This window comes from Balaenoptera acutorostrata, chromosome 16 (assembly GCF_949987535.1).
Source record: "Balaenoptera acutorostrata chromosome 16, mBalAcu1.1, whole genome shotgun sequence".
NCBI lineage: Eukaryota > Metazoa > Chordata > Mammalia > Artiodactyla > Balaenopteridae > Balaenoptera > Balaenoptera acutorostrata.
This window is the reverse complement of record NC_080079.1, coordinates 5,983,664-6,001,917: the sequence shown is the minus strand read 5'-3', so window position 1 is coordinate 6,001,917 and position 18,254 is coordinate 5,983,664. Positions and strand designations below refer to the sequence as shown.

General features: G+C 43.8%; 1 protein-coding gene across 3 annotated transcripts in view; it reads right to left on the bottom strand.

Moving 5' to 3' along the window:
* Window positions 1–4,563: 4,563 nt before the first annotated feature.
* Window positions 4,564–18,254, bottom strand: part of C16H10orf90 (chromosome 16 C10orf90 homolog) — a 381,825-nt gene continuing 368,134 nt past the window's right edge. For all 3 annotated transcript variants that reach the window (XM_057531527.1, XM_057531526.1, XM_057531525.1), the window contains 3 exons: window positions 9,966–10,029; window positions 5,534–5,633; window positions 4,564–5,445 (listed from right to left, as the gene is read on the bottom strand). In XM_057531527.1, coding sequence (XP_057387510.1) covers window positions 5,407–5,445; window positions 5,534–5,633; window positions 9,966–10,029 — 203 coding nt within the window. In that variant the 3' untranslated portion in view covers window positions 4,564–5,406. The remainder of the gene's footprint in view (window positions 5,446–5,533; window positions 5,634–9,965; window positions 10,030–18,254) is intronic.

Sequence of the window (18,254 nt, the reverse complement as noted above, 5' to 3'; positions counted from 1 at the left end):
GACTTAATAAACGTTTCAACTGAGAGAGCAAGACTTGGAATTATAATTATGTCAGCATATAATAATTTAATCTGGCCTAACCAGCCTCCAGGTATATTTTTAAACAAAAACAAACACAAAAATTCTGTACGTGAGTGCAATAGCTTTTAATGGTAAGCACATATTTGGCAAGACAGAACCGTTAAGTGGATCATCACTAATTCTTTCAGTATCCGTGTAATAACAAGAGTCACGAGGAACCACAGTGGATTTAACACACAGTGTGGGTTTCTTTCTTTCTAAATAGGCAGCAGTGAAAAGATTTATAATTTCCCTCTTGCTGACATCAGTGGGCAAGTAAGGCAGGCGGCCCCATCGGCTCTGATGAAAAGATATTACACGTCGTATGCAGTTAACATGGGTAACGGTTGTAATATCTTTCCTCTGATGTCAGTTACAGCTGTTGCCCCATTTCAGGCATGTCAGCAAAGTTCAGCTATTGGAACAAAGGAAGGATGCTCTGAAAGTCATCCACAGGACATTTTTCCTATGTCTTTCACGCTTGGCATTGTCTCATCCAAAAGATTTAAAGAAATTCTTAATTTTTTTTTCCCCCAGCTGCAAGTTAGACCCCAAAACTTCTCTCTCTTCCCTTTTAAGCTTTGATAAGAACAACCCAGCCTTTCTGAAGATCCTAGAGGCAAGGCAAGTCTCCCCACCCCCCGACCCCTTTGTCAAGGTCCTGATGTGTGAAGATCTGAGAGAAAGACCACTGCTTGAAGTCACGTTTCCGGCTGCAGCCTGGCAGGTAATAGCAGCAGCCCTGAAGCGGATGTGAAAACCTTCTTAGAGAAGCAAGAGAAAGGGGAAGGATTTCAACGCCTGCCCCCCTACGCACACGCCAGACAACTACCTCAGACAGTCTCTTGGGGTCCCAGCATCAGAACTCTGCCTGAGGCAGCCGACGGACTTGAAAGAAACCCTCCATTTGGGGGGCAACGTGCCAATATTGTCACTATGCTCCATGTGGAGAAAACATCTGCGTGGAGGAGGCCGCCTCTCCCAGACCAGCAGCCCGACGGTGGGGAGACGGGCCGTGGAGTCTCAGGGAAGTTTCTGACAGCCTGCTCTCCAGAGAAGTGGGGGACATCGTGTCCACGGGGGACAGAGGAGGCTGGAGCGACTTCCAGAGTGTTTCAGTCCTTGGGGTGGCTCGTTCAGCTCAGGCACAGCCAATTCCAAAAGGTTTCTATTTAGCTAGACATTCGTGGGTCATTATCAAGTATTGATGAAAGTACAAATACAATGAACTCTGTAACAGAGAACCATGTGCTGATAGACTCATTTTAATCACTTCACAGATCATTTCCTTTGCTTTTAATGCACATGCCCACACTCTCACACAAACCCACAGTGAATCATTTTTTTTTTTTTGGCCATCACGTTCTTACTTCCTTAACCCAGAGGCCGCCCGCCCCTGCTGTCAGAGACCCCCCAGCGGGGTGAGGTGGCCACACATCCCCTTCCTCTTGTTCTGCATCTGATCTGCCTCAAGCTCAGACTGTTGGCCACTTGATACGGTTGGAGACCAGGTCCACGGCCTGCAACTTTTATACCAACAAGTGCCGACGACGTGGGAGGACTTCTGAGGGAATAGGATTTTCAAACACTCTTCAACAATTGGTTGTTTCACAAATAGTTCTTTCAATGAGCCTTGTTTCATCTGAGCAAGCATTTGCTGACTCACCCAGGGAGCATACAGCTTCCAGGAAGTTGGGTTGGCAATAGACGCTGGCTAAAAAAAAACCCAGGCAATTGTTTTTCCATTATTCCATTACCAGCTGGCGGAGAGGACAAATCACCAAAATAGGCATTTCTCCTTTGACGTTAAGACCACAGCAAGGCAGGCTGGTGCTGGGACCGTCTGGTCTGTCCATCTCAAATGATTCCAAATGTTGCCTGGTCCGAGCTCACAAATACCAGCTACAAAACTTTAACTCCTGCCACTTGCGTTATCATTGAAGGATTGCTCCATGCCAGAACCCAAACAAACTTACATGTAAAGAAATGAGCTCTAGGACAGAATTTGATTATTGACGTTATAATGATAAATTCTACTTAGAACTTCAAAACCCTATTCTTTCCCGAAGTCTGATTTTAATAAGAGAATCCAGCACATGGGTGACCAATTCCTGACAGAACTATAGGGACAGCTATTATGATTCAAACCTTTACTTCCATATTTATTATAACATTATTATATTTCTGTTACAACCTCATTATAACAGAAAAGAAATGCTGGATATCTGAAATTCACTCATCAGCATTAAAAAAGAAAAAAGCAACAACTACAATAATAGAGAAAAAATCAGTTGAGCAGAAACCAAAACTTTAATTTGCAGTCTTGTCCTGAGCTGGCTGTCCAGAGGGAAGACCGGCTCAAGCCAGACGTCGTATATTCCTACCCACTACTTACTTCAGGCACCTTAGTTAAGACTGTCTTAAGAAATACATTATTCAGTGGCATTTAATCTCAGGTGGGCTTTGATTTATTCTTTTGATTTAAACACTTGACATCAGGTTTGCAAAGAGGGGGGAAGTCCTTCGTGGACATTGTTGAAAGCTGGCTCCATCGAGACATTCTGAGATATTTAGATGTTAGCTCACATAAATCCACTTTTTAGAAAGTGTCACAGAACTGTCTAGAAGTGGTGGGCCCTGAATTTAAATTACTGGTTAGGGAAAGCTTTGGAAACTCTCTGAAGATATTAAAGAAAAATAAGAAAAAGGTGTGGCAGGATAGCTACCTAAGAAAGACTATCCTAAACTAATATCAGATTCGATGAACACAAAAAATCCGGAAGAGGCCTAGTAATTTCACAAAAGCCGAATTAAGCTTAAGGGCAAGCCTAACTATGCTGTTGAAATTGTTTCTAAGAGTGAGAAGAGCTTGAGAGACAACACGTTTGCAAAGCATCCTGTTTGTACGACTGATTTTTGCTGTAGCAACGTCTACAAATTCAAGTCTTTTTGGTGCATCTTCTCAGTGCCAAGCTGAGGGGTTATGAGAATGAACAACTGTTGGCTCTGTCCTCAGGGTTTATCAGGACACTCTACTTACACGTCTATGTACATACAACAGGACACACTCAGGCTATTTGCTTTGGGCCAGGCACCCTTCTAAGCACTCAACTCACACTGGCTTATGCCATTCCTATAACAAACCTATCTCCATTTGATAGATAAGCGAACTGAGGCAAGGTTAAATAACTGGCCACACCAGTCACACCTTTGGAGGCCACACCTCCAAAGGCACCCTTTTTGCCTTCTCTGTTAAAATGGATCCAGGCCCTTGAAATGTTTCCCCTCTACCTGCTGGCACACTGCCATGCTCTGCCAGTAGAGGGAGCAGGAGAGACAGTGCAGGAGGAGACGGGCATGGCTTCCCACACCAGGGACAGTGGCCCAAGGTCCCTGCAAACGTGCCCCCCCCATCCACCCACCCAGTTCCTACAGGTCAAGCTCCCGGCGGCACTCGGTGGCCAGCTGCCTACCCCAGCACCTCCCTCAGGTGGTGCTGTAGCAGAGTGCCTCCAAGGAGACAGTGCCCCCTGCCTCCTAGAGAGTGGATTTCCAGCAGGTTGCATCCACATGGCACCCCAGAAACTCCTCTGCACCTGCTGAACCACAACTACTGCATTTCCAACAATGCCTGGATCCCAGCCCAGGAGCCCGGGGAGCCCCTGTCCTCAGGGCAGCTCTGCTCCTTTATCTGCTATTCCCACCTCTGTTCTTTTGAGTTCTCTTTACTGCTCAGTAGCCAATCCCGCATTACTCCAATCCTCTGTTACGGTTTATAACCATGTACGTTAAACTTCCCTGTTCACGCTGCTGTGAGGTTCCTCTCTCCTGATGGGGTCCAGACTGATACCCTTGCCTACAGCCACAGACCAGGGAGCAGTGCAGCCAAGACGTGAATCCAGAGTCTCCGCTCCTGGTGGCGTGGTCAGATCACCTTGCTGGGCAACACTGCACAGGTTCTGATGCCACGTGCACCCAGGGTGAAGTGCCCATCCAAACCGAGGGCAGGGCAGAGGAGACGTGACAGGAGAGAACTCAGAGGCCGAGCTTTCAAATAGTTTTCCAGCAGATACGCAGAGGAAAGGCATTCCAGGAAGAGGGGACGGTGTATGCAGCCGTGGGAGGAGGGAAAGGGACAGAAGTGTCACCAGGGCTCCTGCCTAAACTTCCTTCTCATCCCCGGGGAGATTCCTAGTGAGATGTGGGGACCTCAGGATCCTAACCTTGCTCTCAACAACATCCCGACGCCTCTCATGCCAGCTCTCTGGGAAAAACCTTCTCCCCAGGCATCGGGAAGAACAAGGGCCCTGACCTGGGGGTTGTGATGGTCAGAAGGTGGTGGCACAGGCGCAGGTCAGAGGTCCCCACTGGACCTTGGTGACATTTCTCTCTGAGCACCATCTGTACTGGCTGCTTGGTTCATAACACAGAACACGGAACAGAGCAATACTTTTTGTAATAATTGCATTTATTTCCATTTTTGATAAAACTATTGCTCTTCACTCCCCAAACGCACATTCATAAATAATGGACATTGTAATTGTTTGGAGGAACAAACGTTAGAGTTGGAGCCATCAGGCCATTTTCAGCAACACAGCTATTTTTGGGGGCTGGAGGGTTTACAGAAAACACTGAAGTTACCTACAACTTTTTTCAGCCAATTCTGCCCTCATGACTTCCATGGAAATAGGCTCTTTTGCTAAACGAAGGCAGGTCCTGGGAGTAGGGTGGGAGTAGTGAGGGCTGCTCTGATCCCCCCAGGTCACCAAGAAACAGGTCACATGTCCCCAGCCTCTGGCAGAGCGCCTGCCTAGTTCCAAAGTCTGCCTTCAGTATTACGTGGTACACACACCCAGAGAGGTTTCACACACACTGCGTGATATCCCCAAATTTGGAGTTTGCAGAACTGGCAGAAGGTGAGATTGGTATTTTGAAAGTGATGTATTTTAGGTCCTAGAAATTCGATGAAAAAAAAAAACCCAGCTCCCAGGGATCTAAGCCCACTTGAGCATAGAAGACCTTTCCGCCTGAGTGGAAATGGTAGGGGGAAAAACCAGAAGCAAAAGATAATATTCAGAAGTAAAAAAAAATGAAGGGACTGTATCGAGTGGGGCCAGTTGAGTTGATTACCCCACTGCAGTCTGATGATCCATTTCCTCAAGCGTTATTGTTTCTGCTTGGTTTGGGTCAGCAATTCAGGAAGCTATGCTTTCCTTTATGGAAAAAAAAAAAAATCAAAAGTAAAATCAGTGTTTCACGTCATGAAGATAATGCTAAGTTTAATGGCTTATCCAGCGTTTGAAGTCATCCCAGGTCCAGGTAGAGGGTCAGCAGGGCAGCCTGTGGTTAGACTGCGTTCCTTTGAAGGAGCTGGTCCAGTAATTGCTAGGGAATTAGAGACAAAGAAGTCAAGTTCAGAGTCAGCATCTGGGCACCACACACACGTCACACCTGCTGGCGGCCGGGCCGTTACCTTTTTGAAGACTTCGGCCCGGAGTCTGTTACTCTGTAAGATCACCCTTTTCTTTTGTTCTTCTTTTCTCTTTCTAACTTCCGGCAAGTTATTATAGATTCTGAAACAGATTCAGAAAACATTCTGAGTGGTAGCGAGACAGCGTGTGTCTGCTGTGGATCTGTGTGCTCCCTTGTCAGCAGGCTCTTCCATTTCAAAGGGACGATCAGCTGCATATGGGCCGCCTCGCATCTGTGAGACCCCAAGACCCGGGGCTCCCCTGACCATCTCCAGATGGGGCTGCGCAGGCAGGGGCCACGCAGCAGACGGAGCCCCACCCAGGGCAAAGCTGGAGAGGCCGGTTGCTTAATCAGAAGTCACTTTTCTTGTCCCTCCATCTTCTACGATAATTAACCACTTGCTTGTAAAATGAGAGATTCTAGACCTACGGCTTTGCCACTCTGAGTGTAAACTTACCTTTTACCAAATACCTTTTTGCCACTCAATTTTTGTCTCCCTATGACTTAGAAAAGGAGCAGCGAATCAATGGAAGTAGCAGGAATTGTAATGGAATGACACACACATAAAATATGCCTCTACCTACTGCATTCCTAGTTAAGCTGTTTCCAAATACCTCTCAGGCATATGTATTGATATTATGTTCTTGTCCTGGTGTAAAATTAGGAGCTTCCAAGATACAAGCAGGGCCCGAGGGACCCTTCTTCTGGGCCCTTTCTTCTTACTTCCCTACAGAAATTGTTTATGTACTGATGCCAAACAAGATTTCTGCTGGAACCCACAGAGACAGAGGAGATACTGTAGCCTGAGCTTTTGGGGTGCTGTACACGTGGCACTTGGCTTAACATCTCTTGTTTTATTTTCTCTCATGTTTGAAAGCCAGACGAAATTTGTTTAACATGTTGCCCTCTTAAAATAATAATTACAAACTATACAAGTGTTGATGATGACAATATTAGCAGGTGACATTGTCTTGGTTATAGGGCACTAGGCTAATAATCTTTTTATGAATTTACCTTTTTAAAATTTTTATCTATTTATTTTATATTGAAATATAGCTGATTTACAATGTTATGTTGGTTTCAGGTGTACAGCAGTGATTCAGTTATACATATACATATATATTATTTTTCAGATTCTTTTCCTTTATAGGTTATTACAAAGTATTGATTCTAGTTTCCTGTGCTATACAGTAGGTCCTTGTTGGTTATCTATTTTATATATAGTAGTGTGCATGTGTTAATCCCAAACTCCTAATTTACCCTTCCCGCCTTTCCCCTTTGGTAACCATAAGTTTGTTTTCTATGTCTGTGGGTCTATTTCTGTTTTGCAAATAAGTTCATTTCTATCATTATTTTTTTAGATTCCACATATAATTGATATCATATGATATCTGTCTTTCTCTGTCTGACCTACTTCACTTGGTATGATCATCTCTAGGTCCATCCATGTTGCTACAAATGGCATTATTTCATTCTTTTTTATGGCCGAGTAATATTCCATTGTATATGTAGACCACATCTTCTTTATCCATTCGTCTGTTGATGGACACTGAGGTTGCTTCCATGTCCTGGCTATTGTGAATAGTGCTGCAGTGAACATTGGGGTGCATGTGTCTTTTTGAATTATGATTTTCCCTCAATATATGCTCAGAAGTGGGATTGTTGGATCATATGGTAGTTCTATTTTTAGTTTTTAAAGGAACCTCCATACTGTTCTGCATAGCGGCTGCGCCAATTTACATTCCCACCAACAGTGCAAGAGGGCTCCTTACTAGGTTAATCATCCGACACGAATTTTCCCGGGTAGCCCTCACGACAGTTGGAAGAGACACCGTCCAGTGTCCTGCTGTTATGGGAGTGAGGAACCCAGCCCCAGCGAGGTCAGCAGGCCAGTGACGTCCCTCGGCTGGTGAATGAGGGGCTGGGAGCCCGGCCTCGGTCTGTCTGACTTCATGCAACGCTGTTCCCCAATCATGTAGTGTAGAGTGACCCGGGAATTGCTTGCACATAGCACAGTGCCCGGCACACTGAGGGCATCGACATGATCTAAATGAATAAATGAACACACGATTGCCCAATCCAAGAGCAATTCTAGAGGGGACCAGGAGAAGACCGTCAGGATGAGTAGGAAATCTGACATGTCCCAGAACCCCACAGTGGAAATCCTTCTGGATCCATAGAGACGCATCTTCCTGATCCTGACCCTCTGATCTTGTGGGGAGTTTAGGATAAAGATTCCTAGGCCTCCGCCCTGGAGCTTCTGCTGCAGTATTTTCTTAACAGAGCATCCTCAATAAATTACGGCACATTTGTACAATGGACCGCTCTGCATCAACGAGGAAAACCATCCATGTCTTCTGACAGAAAAAGACCTCACAGACACAAAGTAAAAGAAGCAAGCTACAGGGCTTCCCTGGTGGCGCAGTGGTTGAGAGTCTGCCTGCCAATGCAGGAGACACGGGTTCAAGCCCTGGTCTGGGAAGATCCCACATGCTGCGGAGCAGCTAGGCCCGTGAGCCACAGCTACTGAGCCTGCGCGTCTGGAGCCTGTGCTCCGCAACGGGAGAGGCCGTGACGGTGAGAGGCCCGCGCACCGCGATGAAGAGTGGCCCCCGCTCGCCGCAACTAGAGAGAGCCCTCGCACAGAAACGAAGACCCAACACAGCCAAAAATAAATAAATTAATTAATTTAAAAAAAAAAAAAAAAAAAAAAAAGAAGCAAGCTACAGAAAGATAATACTATATATAGCATGATCCCGTTTATGGTTAAGAATTAGATAACTAATAATAGTTACCTAGTTAGATACTAAATGGTTATCTAATTTGTACGTCTAAATAGACGTACAAATAAACGTCTATTTTCAGGCAGAGAGAAGGGCCTGGAATGATATATAGGCTGCTGACAACTGTGGTGTCTCTGGAGAAAGTACCAGGCTGGGAGGTGGGGCGGGAGGGGGGACAGTCGGTCATGAGGGACTTCAGCTCTCTCTCCTCTGTTTGAATTTTTTTAATGAAAATGTAATTTAATAATATAACTAATAACAAAGAATACAAAAGCAAAGGAAGCTCCAGTGTGCTTCTGTGGGTGCGTGAGGCCTGAGACCCGGGGTCTGAGCCCACCCAGGGCGCAGCCCACAGAGCAGAGCGGAAGTCCGGTTACTGAGCGCATCTGAGGAGACCTGGCTTCCAGCCAGGGAAGCCATGATGTGGGGAACAGCGTCACTCTGCTCATTGGTCCTCTCAGAGCCTCAGTTTCCTCTTCAGTAAAATGACGTGGTGATACTCTGTCCACGAATGCTGCTTTGAGATCTACATTTTAATTTCAAGTCTCCATAATAGCAGCTCTGGACTTAGGGACCAGGAGGGGAAGATGTGGCTGAATTTTCCACCAAACTGAAAAAGGAATACTTTTGGCGTGAGGTATACACAACTTTGCACTTCTGAAACGGCAGGTCTTGAAAACCAGTGGCCCTTTAAAAACCCCAGTTAGAAAGCTGCGCATTGGGTCGTTAATGGGATGGTTCCCATCCTCCTCACTTTTACTTTTTTATTTACAAAGAGGTTCCCTACAGATAATCAAAGTTGGCTAATTGTCATGGAAACAATATAATCATGGGAAAGCAGAGATTTTGTGCCTGGAGTGGGGAGAAATGTATTCTTCCTATTTTAATGGTTTCTCTAAGTTGCACTATCAATTTGGTTTAATTGTTATAGTTCCTCCCAGCGCTAGATACTTTATTATAAACTAATGACATTTTACTTGGATGAACTTGGCAAACTCTGTCAAGTTATTACATTTGGGCTGGGAGGCCAGGTCTCAGAAAGAATGGCAGCCTTTGTGTGTTGGTGAGAATGAGTGGGCGTCTAGAATAGCAACCAGCCAAGCAGGACAGGGAGAGTTTGCGGGCAGCAGGGCCGCCAAGCCCGCCGGTGATGCAGTGCCAAAAAGGCCGGCTCGTGGCCCTCTGTGGCTTCGCCGGCCCCATGCACCATCGGCCTCCAAGTCTGGATGCTTCTCTCTAGGCTCTGCCACTGTCAAGGCCCCCAGGAGACCCAGCTTCCCTCCTCCTCATAAAATTACCTGCGAAGGTACACAGTGACAAACAGCACCTGCCCAGAGCAACGATGGGAAAGCGCACAAGCATTCCTGTTATGAGTCTGGGGATCTCTTAGAGACCAATTACAGGACAGGTTCAGAATCCAAGACCCACCACTTTCCTAAGGTTTTTCCAAGAACGACATTAGCATTCAGAGGTGCAATTCAACAACTTCACTTCTTTCAGCCAGCTTTTCAAATCCACAGCCAAGAAGACCTCAGAGCTTAAACGTGGACCTAGAAATAGTGGCCCAGCTGGACAGTGCCTGGATCCATCAAGCCATCCCTCCTCCCTCCTCCCCCACTTTTTTTGACCTCACACAATATAACCAAGTACCTTTTAGATCGCATGTGCATCTCCTTCTCTGAAATGTACCTTTCTTTCGGTTTGAACAAGTTATCTGGAAAAAAAAATGTGGAAAGAGGATTAATTTCAGAAGGTACAGATGTTGCACATTTCTAGAGAAACAGCATGGTGGGCTTAGTTCACTCTCTGTTATCCATCCTTAATCTAAGCCCAGCCTGTTACAAACACAGCAGGACTCAGTAGACACACACACCATGCACAGTTGTATTGAAATCAACAACCAACAGGTTGGTCTTGACAACAGTTAAATATGGGCATGAAGTTCAAGGTTAACATCTAATAGACTTTATGGTCAGTGACTCCTTTGCATGCTTCATTTAGCAATAAAGAGTCATAGTTTACTGGGGTAGTGCCACTGTGGCACGAAAATGTGTTTCAGTGTCGCTCTGGGTGCAGGGCCCTGGGTGTGAGGTCATCCCATCCACAGAAAATCTCCACGCTAGGTTTTTGGTGCCTCTCAGGACAAGGAAATCTCCCACTATTGCTAGAACACTTTGAGAGCAGGAGCTTTCACTCACAACTGTAGTCTCCATCAGGGATGCTCGGCCTCTGCATCCTTTCTAGTGGAGGGATTAGCCCTTTCCGAGGTCAGAAAGTGTAATGGACAACAACATAATAGTAATGTCTGTCTGGTGTCCTTTAAGAAAGTACACCGTGGCTAAAAATGACTATGAGTCTGGAATTTTTTTTAATGAAAGTACATGTTACTCATCACAAGGATATTTACAGATGGCACACTTAAAAATGGTCTGTGTTTTTTCAAAAATAGTGTATAAATTTTTGCGATCACTCTGAAATCCCCATGAGACTCTCAGCCCTATGGGTCAGCCAAGAGGCTGGCGCACAAAAATGTCTCACGGGGGTGCTTGTTGCATGGGGACGCGTCTGAGCAGCCGCCACACATACTGCCTGGAACCCCTGGATGGTAACCAGCTCCCCTGCCTTCATTCAGCATAAGCAGACAGGTGACTCGGTGCCCCTCAGTCATGGAGTTGCAGTGGGCTCCCCGTGACCCCCAGCCAAGACCCCACCATGTTTCTATCAGTCTCCCCCACCTGGGCCTGTCCCCCCCTCGCTCAATACTCCAGTGGAGCCACTGAAGACTTCTCAGGCTTGAGAATATACAGAATTTTCCAGGAATATACAAGAAGGTGGGATAGAGGCATGGATACGAAGACATCTCTTCCCCTCTGCGGAACTATAACACAGCTCCCGATTTACAATATGGAAACAACACAGTGGCTGAACTTGTATTCCGTCTGGTTAAAAACATAAAAGAAAAAGACGGCACCATTATTCAACTTCAAAGACAAGATTCAAAGGAAAAATAGAAGAAAAGAGAAAGAAATCAGAAGAGTTTTCCCAGTGAAGGGAAAACGCCCCCAGTGTTTGGAAAGGCACTGGGCCATGTGAACCAGGAGAGTCAAGGTCGCCATGAAGACTGATCTGCAGAGACGCCGCCCAGCGCCCACCCTCTGCTCACACACCAGAAAGGGCCCGGCCAGAACCCGGGACCTCAGGAAAATCCCAGCAGCATCCCAAAGAAATGGGCTGTCACCTTAAGGCAGTCAGGGTCTCGGGCAAGCAAATATGTGTCCGCCTGAAGACTCCCACTGAGGCAGGGAGAAGGAGCCTCCTACAAAGACTTAGACTTGGGTCTGCACCAGCATTCCTCAGAAGCCACTCAGGCTTAGGGAAAGGCTGATGTGAACAGATGCAGGGTACCCCAAGGGAACAGAAATGTTACAAAGTGCATTTATAACATTTCTATAATCTCAGTTCAATTGTATGTGGTCTCCCCTCAGAAGTTAGTTCTGTTTTTGTTTTGGTTCGGTTTGATTTGTTTCTTTTGAGCACCTGATACCACAATGAAGCTTTGGTCTTATTTCCAAGAGGAAACAAAAGCAAATGTGAGCTATCTGGCACCTCCACTGTTTTGTTTTCTGAACTCTTCTCCGCCCGCTGTGCCTCAGCACAAGTTGAAATTCTGGGCCCAGCAGCCCATGTTAGGTGCAAAACAAGCATGTCTGTATCCAAGAGGGCCCAGCCCACACCTCTCTGGCTGCTGCTGATTTTGAGTTTTCATAACAGCACCAGGCCCATGTGATGGATAGTGGGGTTGCTTTCTGGATGGGATGGAAGAGAGGAAGAAAGCGAGGCTCTACCTCCCTGGAGGAAGCTGTTTGAAATAAATCAAGTGTGTCGCTAATGGCTCCCAACCTCACTAGAGTAAAAAGAACCCTATTTGGCACTTTGAGAGGGAAAGCGGCAGGAAGAGGGGAGGGGGCAGGGGGACACCTGCGGGTCAGCATTACTACTTATAATAAACAGCTAGTGTTTATTGGATCGCCATAGATGTTCACACCAACCCTGTGACATACTCATAATTTTTTTTGTATTTTAGGGTTGGAAAATCAAAGTTCAAAGGGCCAAGGGTTTCCTGCTCAGGTTTATGCAGTGAATGAGTGAGTGGCAGAGCTGGGTTTCAGTCGAAATCAGTCCAGCCCTGTCCACACATGCCCTCAACCTCAGAACACGGCCACCAACCCGTGGTTGCAGATTCCATCTTTTGGTCGCCCTGACAAGTGTTGGTCCATTTCCCAGGAGACCAATCCAAAATCCCTTTCTCTTCTTCCTTCTTCCTGCCTCCTACATTTAATGAGCAACTACTATGCCTCCAGGGAATGCTCAGAAGAAAATAAAAATGATAAGATCCTGCCACCATGGGACTTCATTATTGAAGAAGGCGTCAGATAATTAACAAATCAGCTACAAAGTATCAGGCAAGTGCTGTGATGAAAAAGAATCATGGCCACATGGTCAAGGAGGACCGGGGTGGTCAGGAAGGCTCCTCAGGGAGGAGTTAATTAAACCATGACCCAAATGACCACAGGAGCCGGCCGTGGGGGCCAGTAGAGGGAAGGGTGAGGAAGGACCGGGGACACAGTGCATACAGTGGGAGGGAGGGGGCACGAGGGCATGAGAAGGCAGGCCGGGAGTAGAGGTGAAAGCAAAGACAGCTGTGGTTCTCCACCCAGGTTATACACTTTACCACCACCTGCAGAGTCTAACCACGATTCCCACACGTGGGCACTGGAACCTGAACCAGAATCTCCGATGACTCTAGTGGGCGCCGTGTAATAGGGAAGAACGAGTCTGACTCCATTATCAGCAATGTTTCTTTTACTTTAACCTTTGTATTCCACTGCTTTTGCTCTGAGTTAAGAATGTTGCCTATAGCCTGAAATAGACAGGAAAGCCCATTCTCAAGGCTCTGACCTTTAAGGGTATAATACTTTCCTGTTCATATAGAGATGAAAAGTTTCAGAACAGAGACTAACATTTGTCTTGTTGGACGTTTACAGGAACATCATGACCTGACCTACGCGGACAGCTGCAAGAACAAAGGATTCCAACACCAGGAAATGTGCAACAACCAACCACGCCCCTCCCTCAGGTTGCCTTTAAAAAGGCTTTGCTGAAACCCTTTGGGGAGTTTGGGCTTTTGGGGGGCATAAGCCACCGTCTCCTTGCATAACCCTGCAATAAACCTTTCTCTGCACTAAATCCCTACGTTTCGGTATTGTTTGGCCTAACTGTGGGTCAGGCACACAAACTTGCATTCCGTAACAGCTGGAGATGGGAAGCATCAGTGTTGGGTTTTGCAAGCCTATTAAGGAGATTTGCAAGTCTGTTGAGTTTTCCTCCAGAGTAAGAGACGGAGAGCCACGTGGGGTTTGTTTTTTTTTTTAATTTTATTAATTTTTTATACAGCAGGTTCTTATTAGTTATCTATTTTATAAATATTAGTGTATATATGTCACTCCCAGTCTCCCAATTCATCACACCACCACCAACCCCACTGCCACTTTCGCCCCTTGGTGTCCATATGTTTGTTCTCTACATCTGTGTCTCTATTTCTGCCCTGCAAACTGGTTCATCTGTACCATTTTTCTAGGTTCTATATATATGCATTAGTATACGATATTTGTTTTTCTCTTTCTGACTTACTTCACTCTGTATGACAGTCTCTAGATCCATCCACATCTCTACAAATGACCCAATTTCGTTCCTTTTTATGGCTGAGTAATATTCCATTGTATATATGTGCCACATCTTCTTTATCCATTCGTCTGTCGATGGGCATTTAGGTTGCATCCATGACCTGGCTATTGTAAATAGTGCTGCAATGAACATTGGGGTGCATGTGTCTTTTTGAATTATGGTTTTTTCTGGGTATATGCCCAGTAGCGGGATTGCTGGGTCATATGGTAGTTCTATTTTGACTTTTTTTACAGAACCTTCATAATGTTCTCCATAGTGGCTGTATCAATTTACATTCCCACCAACAGTGCAAGAGGGTTCCCTTGTGTCCACACCCTCTCCAGCATTTGGTGTTTGAAAATTTTCTGATGATGCCCATTCTAACTGGTGTGAGGTGATACCTCATTGTAGTATTGATTTGCATTTCTCTAATGATTAGTGATGTGGGGCATTCTTTCATGTGTTTGTTGGCAATCTGTATGTCTTCTTTGGAGAAACATCTATTTAGGTCTTCTGCCCATTTTTGGATTGGGTTGTTTGTTTTTTTGATATTGAGCTGCATGAGCTGCTTGTAAATTTTGGAGATTAATCCTTTGTCAGTTGCTTCATTTGCAAATATTTTCTCCCATTCTCAGTGTTGTCTTTTCATCTTGTTTATGGTTTCCTTTGCTGTGCAAAAGCTTTTAAGTTGCATTAGGTTTGTTTTTATTACCATTTCTCTAGGAGGTGGGTCGAAAAGGACCTTGCTGTGATTTATGTCATAGAGTGTTCTGCCTATGTTGTCCTCTAAGAGTTTTATAGTATCTGGCCTTACGTTTAGGTCTTTAATCCATTTTGAGTTTATTTTTATGTATGGTGTTAGGGAGTGTTCTAATTTCATTCTTTTACATGTAGCTGTCCAGTTTTCCCAGCACCACTTATTGAAGAGGCTGTCTTTTCTCCATTGTATATTTTTGCCTCCTTTATCAAAAATAAGGTGACCATATGTGCGTGGGTTTATCTCTGGGCTTTCTATCCTGTTCCATTGATCTATATTTCTGTTTTTGTGCCAGGACCATACTGTATTGATTACTGTAACTTTGTAGTACAGTCTGAAGTCTGGGAGTCTGATTCCTCCAGCTCCATTTTTCTTTCTCAAGATTGCTTTGGCTATTCGGAGTCTTTTGTGTTTCCATACAAATTGTGAAATTTTTTGTTCTAGTTCTGTGAAAAATGCCAGTGATAGTTTGATAGGGATTGCATTGACTCTGTAGATTGCTTTGGGTAGTATAGTTATTTTCACAACATTGATTCTTCCAATCCAAGAACATGGTATATCTCTCCATCTGTTGGTATCATCTTTAATTTCTTTCATCAGTGTCTTATAGTTTTCTGCATACAGGTCTTTTGTCTCCTTAGGTAAGTTTATTCCTAGGTGTTCTATTCTTTTTGTTGCAATGGTAAATGGGAATATTTCCTTAATTTCCCTTTCAGATTTTTCATCATTTGTGTATAGGAATGCAAGAGACTTCTGTGCATTAATTTTGTATTCTGCAACTTTACCAAATTCATTGATTAGCTCTAGTAGGTTTCTGGTGGCATCTTTAGGATTCTCTATGTATAGTATCATGTCATCTGCAAACACTGACAGTTTTACTTCTTCTTTTGCAATTTGTATTCCTTTTATTTCTTTTTCTTCTCTGATTGCCATGGCTAGGACTACCAAAACTGTGTTGAATAATAGTGGCGAGAGTGGACATCCTTTTCTTGTTCCTGATCTTAGAGGAAATGCTTTCAGTTTTTCACCATTGAGAATGATTTTTGCTGTGGGTTTGTCATATATGGCCTTCATTATGTTGAGGTAGGTTCCCTCTACACCCACTTTCTGGAGAGTTTTTTATTATTAATGGGTGTGGAATTTTGTCAAAAGCTTTTTCTGTATCTATTGATATGATCTTATGGTTTTTATTCTAAAATTTGTTAATATGGTGTATCACATTGATTGATTTGCATACACTGAAGAATCCTTGCATCCTTGGGATAAATCCCACTTGATCATGGTGTATGATTCCTTTAATGTGCTGTTGGATTCTGTTTGCTAGTATTTTGTTGAGGATTTTTGCATCTATATTCATCAGTGATATTGGTCTGTAATTTTCTTTTTTTGTAGTATGTTTCTCTGGTTTTGGTATCAGGGTGATGGTGGCCTCATAGAATGAGTTTGGGAGTTTTCCTTCCTCTGCAATTTTTGAGAAGAGTTTGAGAAGGATGGGTGTTAGCTCTTCTCTAAATGTTTGATAGAATTCACCTGTGAAGCCATCTGGTCCTGAACTTTTGTTCGTTGGAAGATTTTTAATCACAGTTTCAATTTCATTACTTGTGATTGGTCTGTTCGTATTTTCTATTTCTCCCTGGTTCAGTCTTGGAAGGTTATACCTTTCTAAGAATTTGTCCATTTCGTCCACGTTGCCCATTTTATTGGCATAGAGTTGCTTGTGGTAGTCTCTTAGGATGCTTTGTATTTCTGCGGTGTCTGTTGTAACCTCTCCTTTTAAATTTCCAATTTTATTGATTTGAGTCCTCTCCCTCTTTTTCTTGATGAGTCTGGCTAATGGTTTATCAATTTTGTTTATTTTCTCAAAGAACCAGCTTTTAGTTTTATTGATCTTTGCTATTGTTTTCTTTGTTTCTATTTCATTTATTTCTGCTCTGATCTTTATGATTTCTTTCCTTCTATTAACTTTGGGTTTTGTTTGTTTTTCTTTCTCTAGTCCTTTAGGTGTAAAGTTAGATTGTTTGAGATTTTTCTTGTCTCTTGAGGTAGGTTTGTATTGCTATAAACTTCCCTCTTAGAACTGCTTTTGCTGCATCCCATAGGTTTTGGATCATCGTGTTTTCATTGTCATTTGTCGCTAGGTATTTTTTGATTTCCTCTTTGATTTCTTCAGTGATCTCTTGGTTATTTAGTAACGTATTGTTTAGCCTCCATGTATTTGTGTTTTTTATGTTTTTTTCCTTGTAATTGATTTCTAATCTCATAGCATTGTGGTCAGAAAAGATGCTTGATATGATTTTAATTTTCTTAAATTTACTGAGGCTTGATTTGTGACCCAAGATGTGATCTATCCTGGAGAATGTTCCGTGTGCACTTGAGAAGAAAGTGTAATCTGCTGTTTTTGGATGGAATGTCCTATAATTATCAATAAAATCTATCTGGTCTATTGTGTCAATTAAAGCTTGTGTTTCCTTATTAATTTTCTGTTTGGATGACCTGTCCAGTGATGTAAGTGAGGTGTTAAAGTCCCCCACTATTATGTCTTACTGTCGATTTCCTCTTTTATAGCTGTTAGCAGTTGCCTTATGTATGGGGGTGCTCCTATGTTGCGTGCATATATTTTTATAATTGTTGTATCTTCTTCTTGGATTGATCCCTTGATCATTATGTAGTGTCCTTCCTTGTCTCTTGTAACATTCTTTTAAAGTCTGTTTTATCTGATATGAGAATTGCTACTCTAGCTTTCTTTTGATTTCCATTTGCATGGAATATCTTTTTCCATCTCCTCACTTTCAGTCTGTATATGTCCCTAGGTCTGAAGTAGGTCTCTTGTAGACAGCATATATATGGGTCTTGTTTTTGTATCCATTCAGCAAGCCTGTGTCTTTTGGTTGGAGCATTTAATCCAATCACATTTAAGGTAATTATTGATATTTATGTTCCTATTACCATTTTCTTAATTGTTATGGGTTTGTTTTTGTAGGTCCTTTTCTTCTCTTGTGTTTCCCACTTAGAGAAGTTCCTTTAGCATTTGTTGTAGAGCTGGTTTGGTGGTGCTGAATTCTGTTAGCTTTTGCTTGTCTGTAAAGCTTTTGATTTCTCCATCAAATCTAAGTGAGATCCTTACCAGGTAATCTTAGTTGTACATTCTTCCCTTTCATCACTTTAAATATATCATGCCACTCCCTTCTGGCTTGTAGAGTTTCTGCTGAGAATTCAGCTGTTAACCTTATTGAAGTTCTCTTGTACGTTGTTGTTTTTCCCTTGTTGCTTTCAATAATTTTTCTTTGCCTTTAATTTTTGTCAATTTGATTACTATGTGTCTCGGTGTGTTTCTCCTTGGGTTTATCCTGCCTGGGACTCTCTGTGCTTCCTGGACTTGGGTGGCTATTTCCTTTCCCATGTTAGGGAAGTTTTTGACTATAATCTCTTCAAGTATTTTCTCAGGTCCTTTCTCTCTC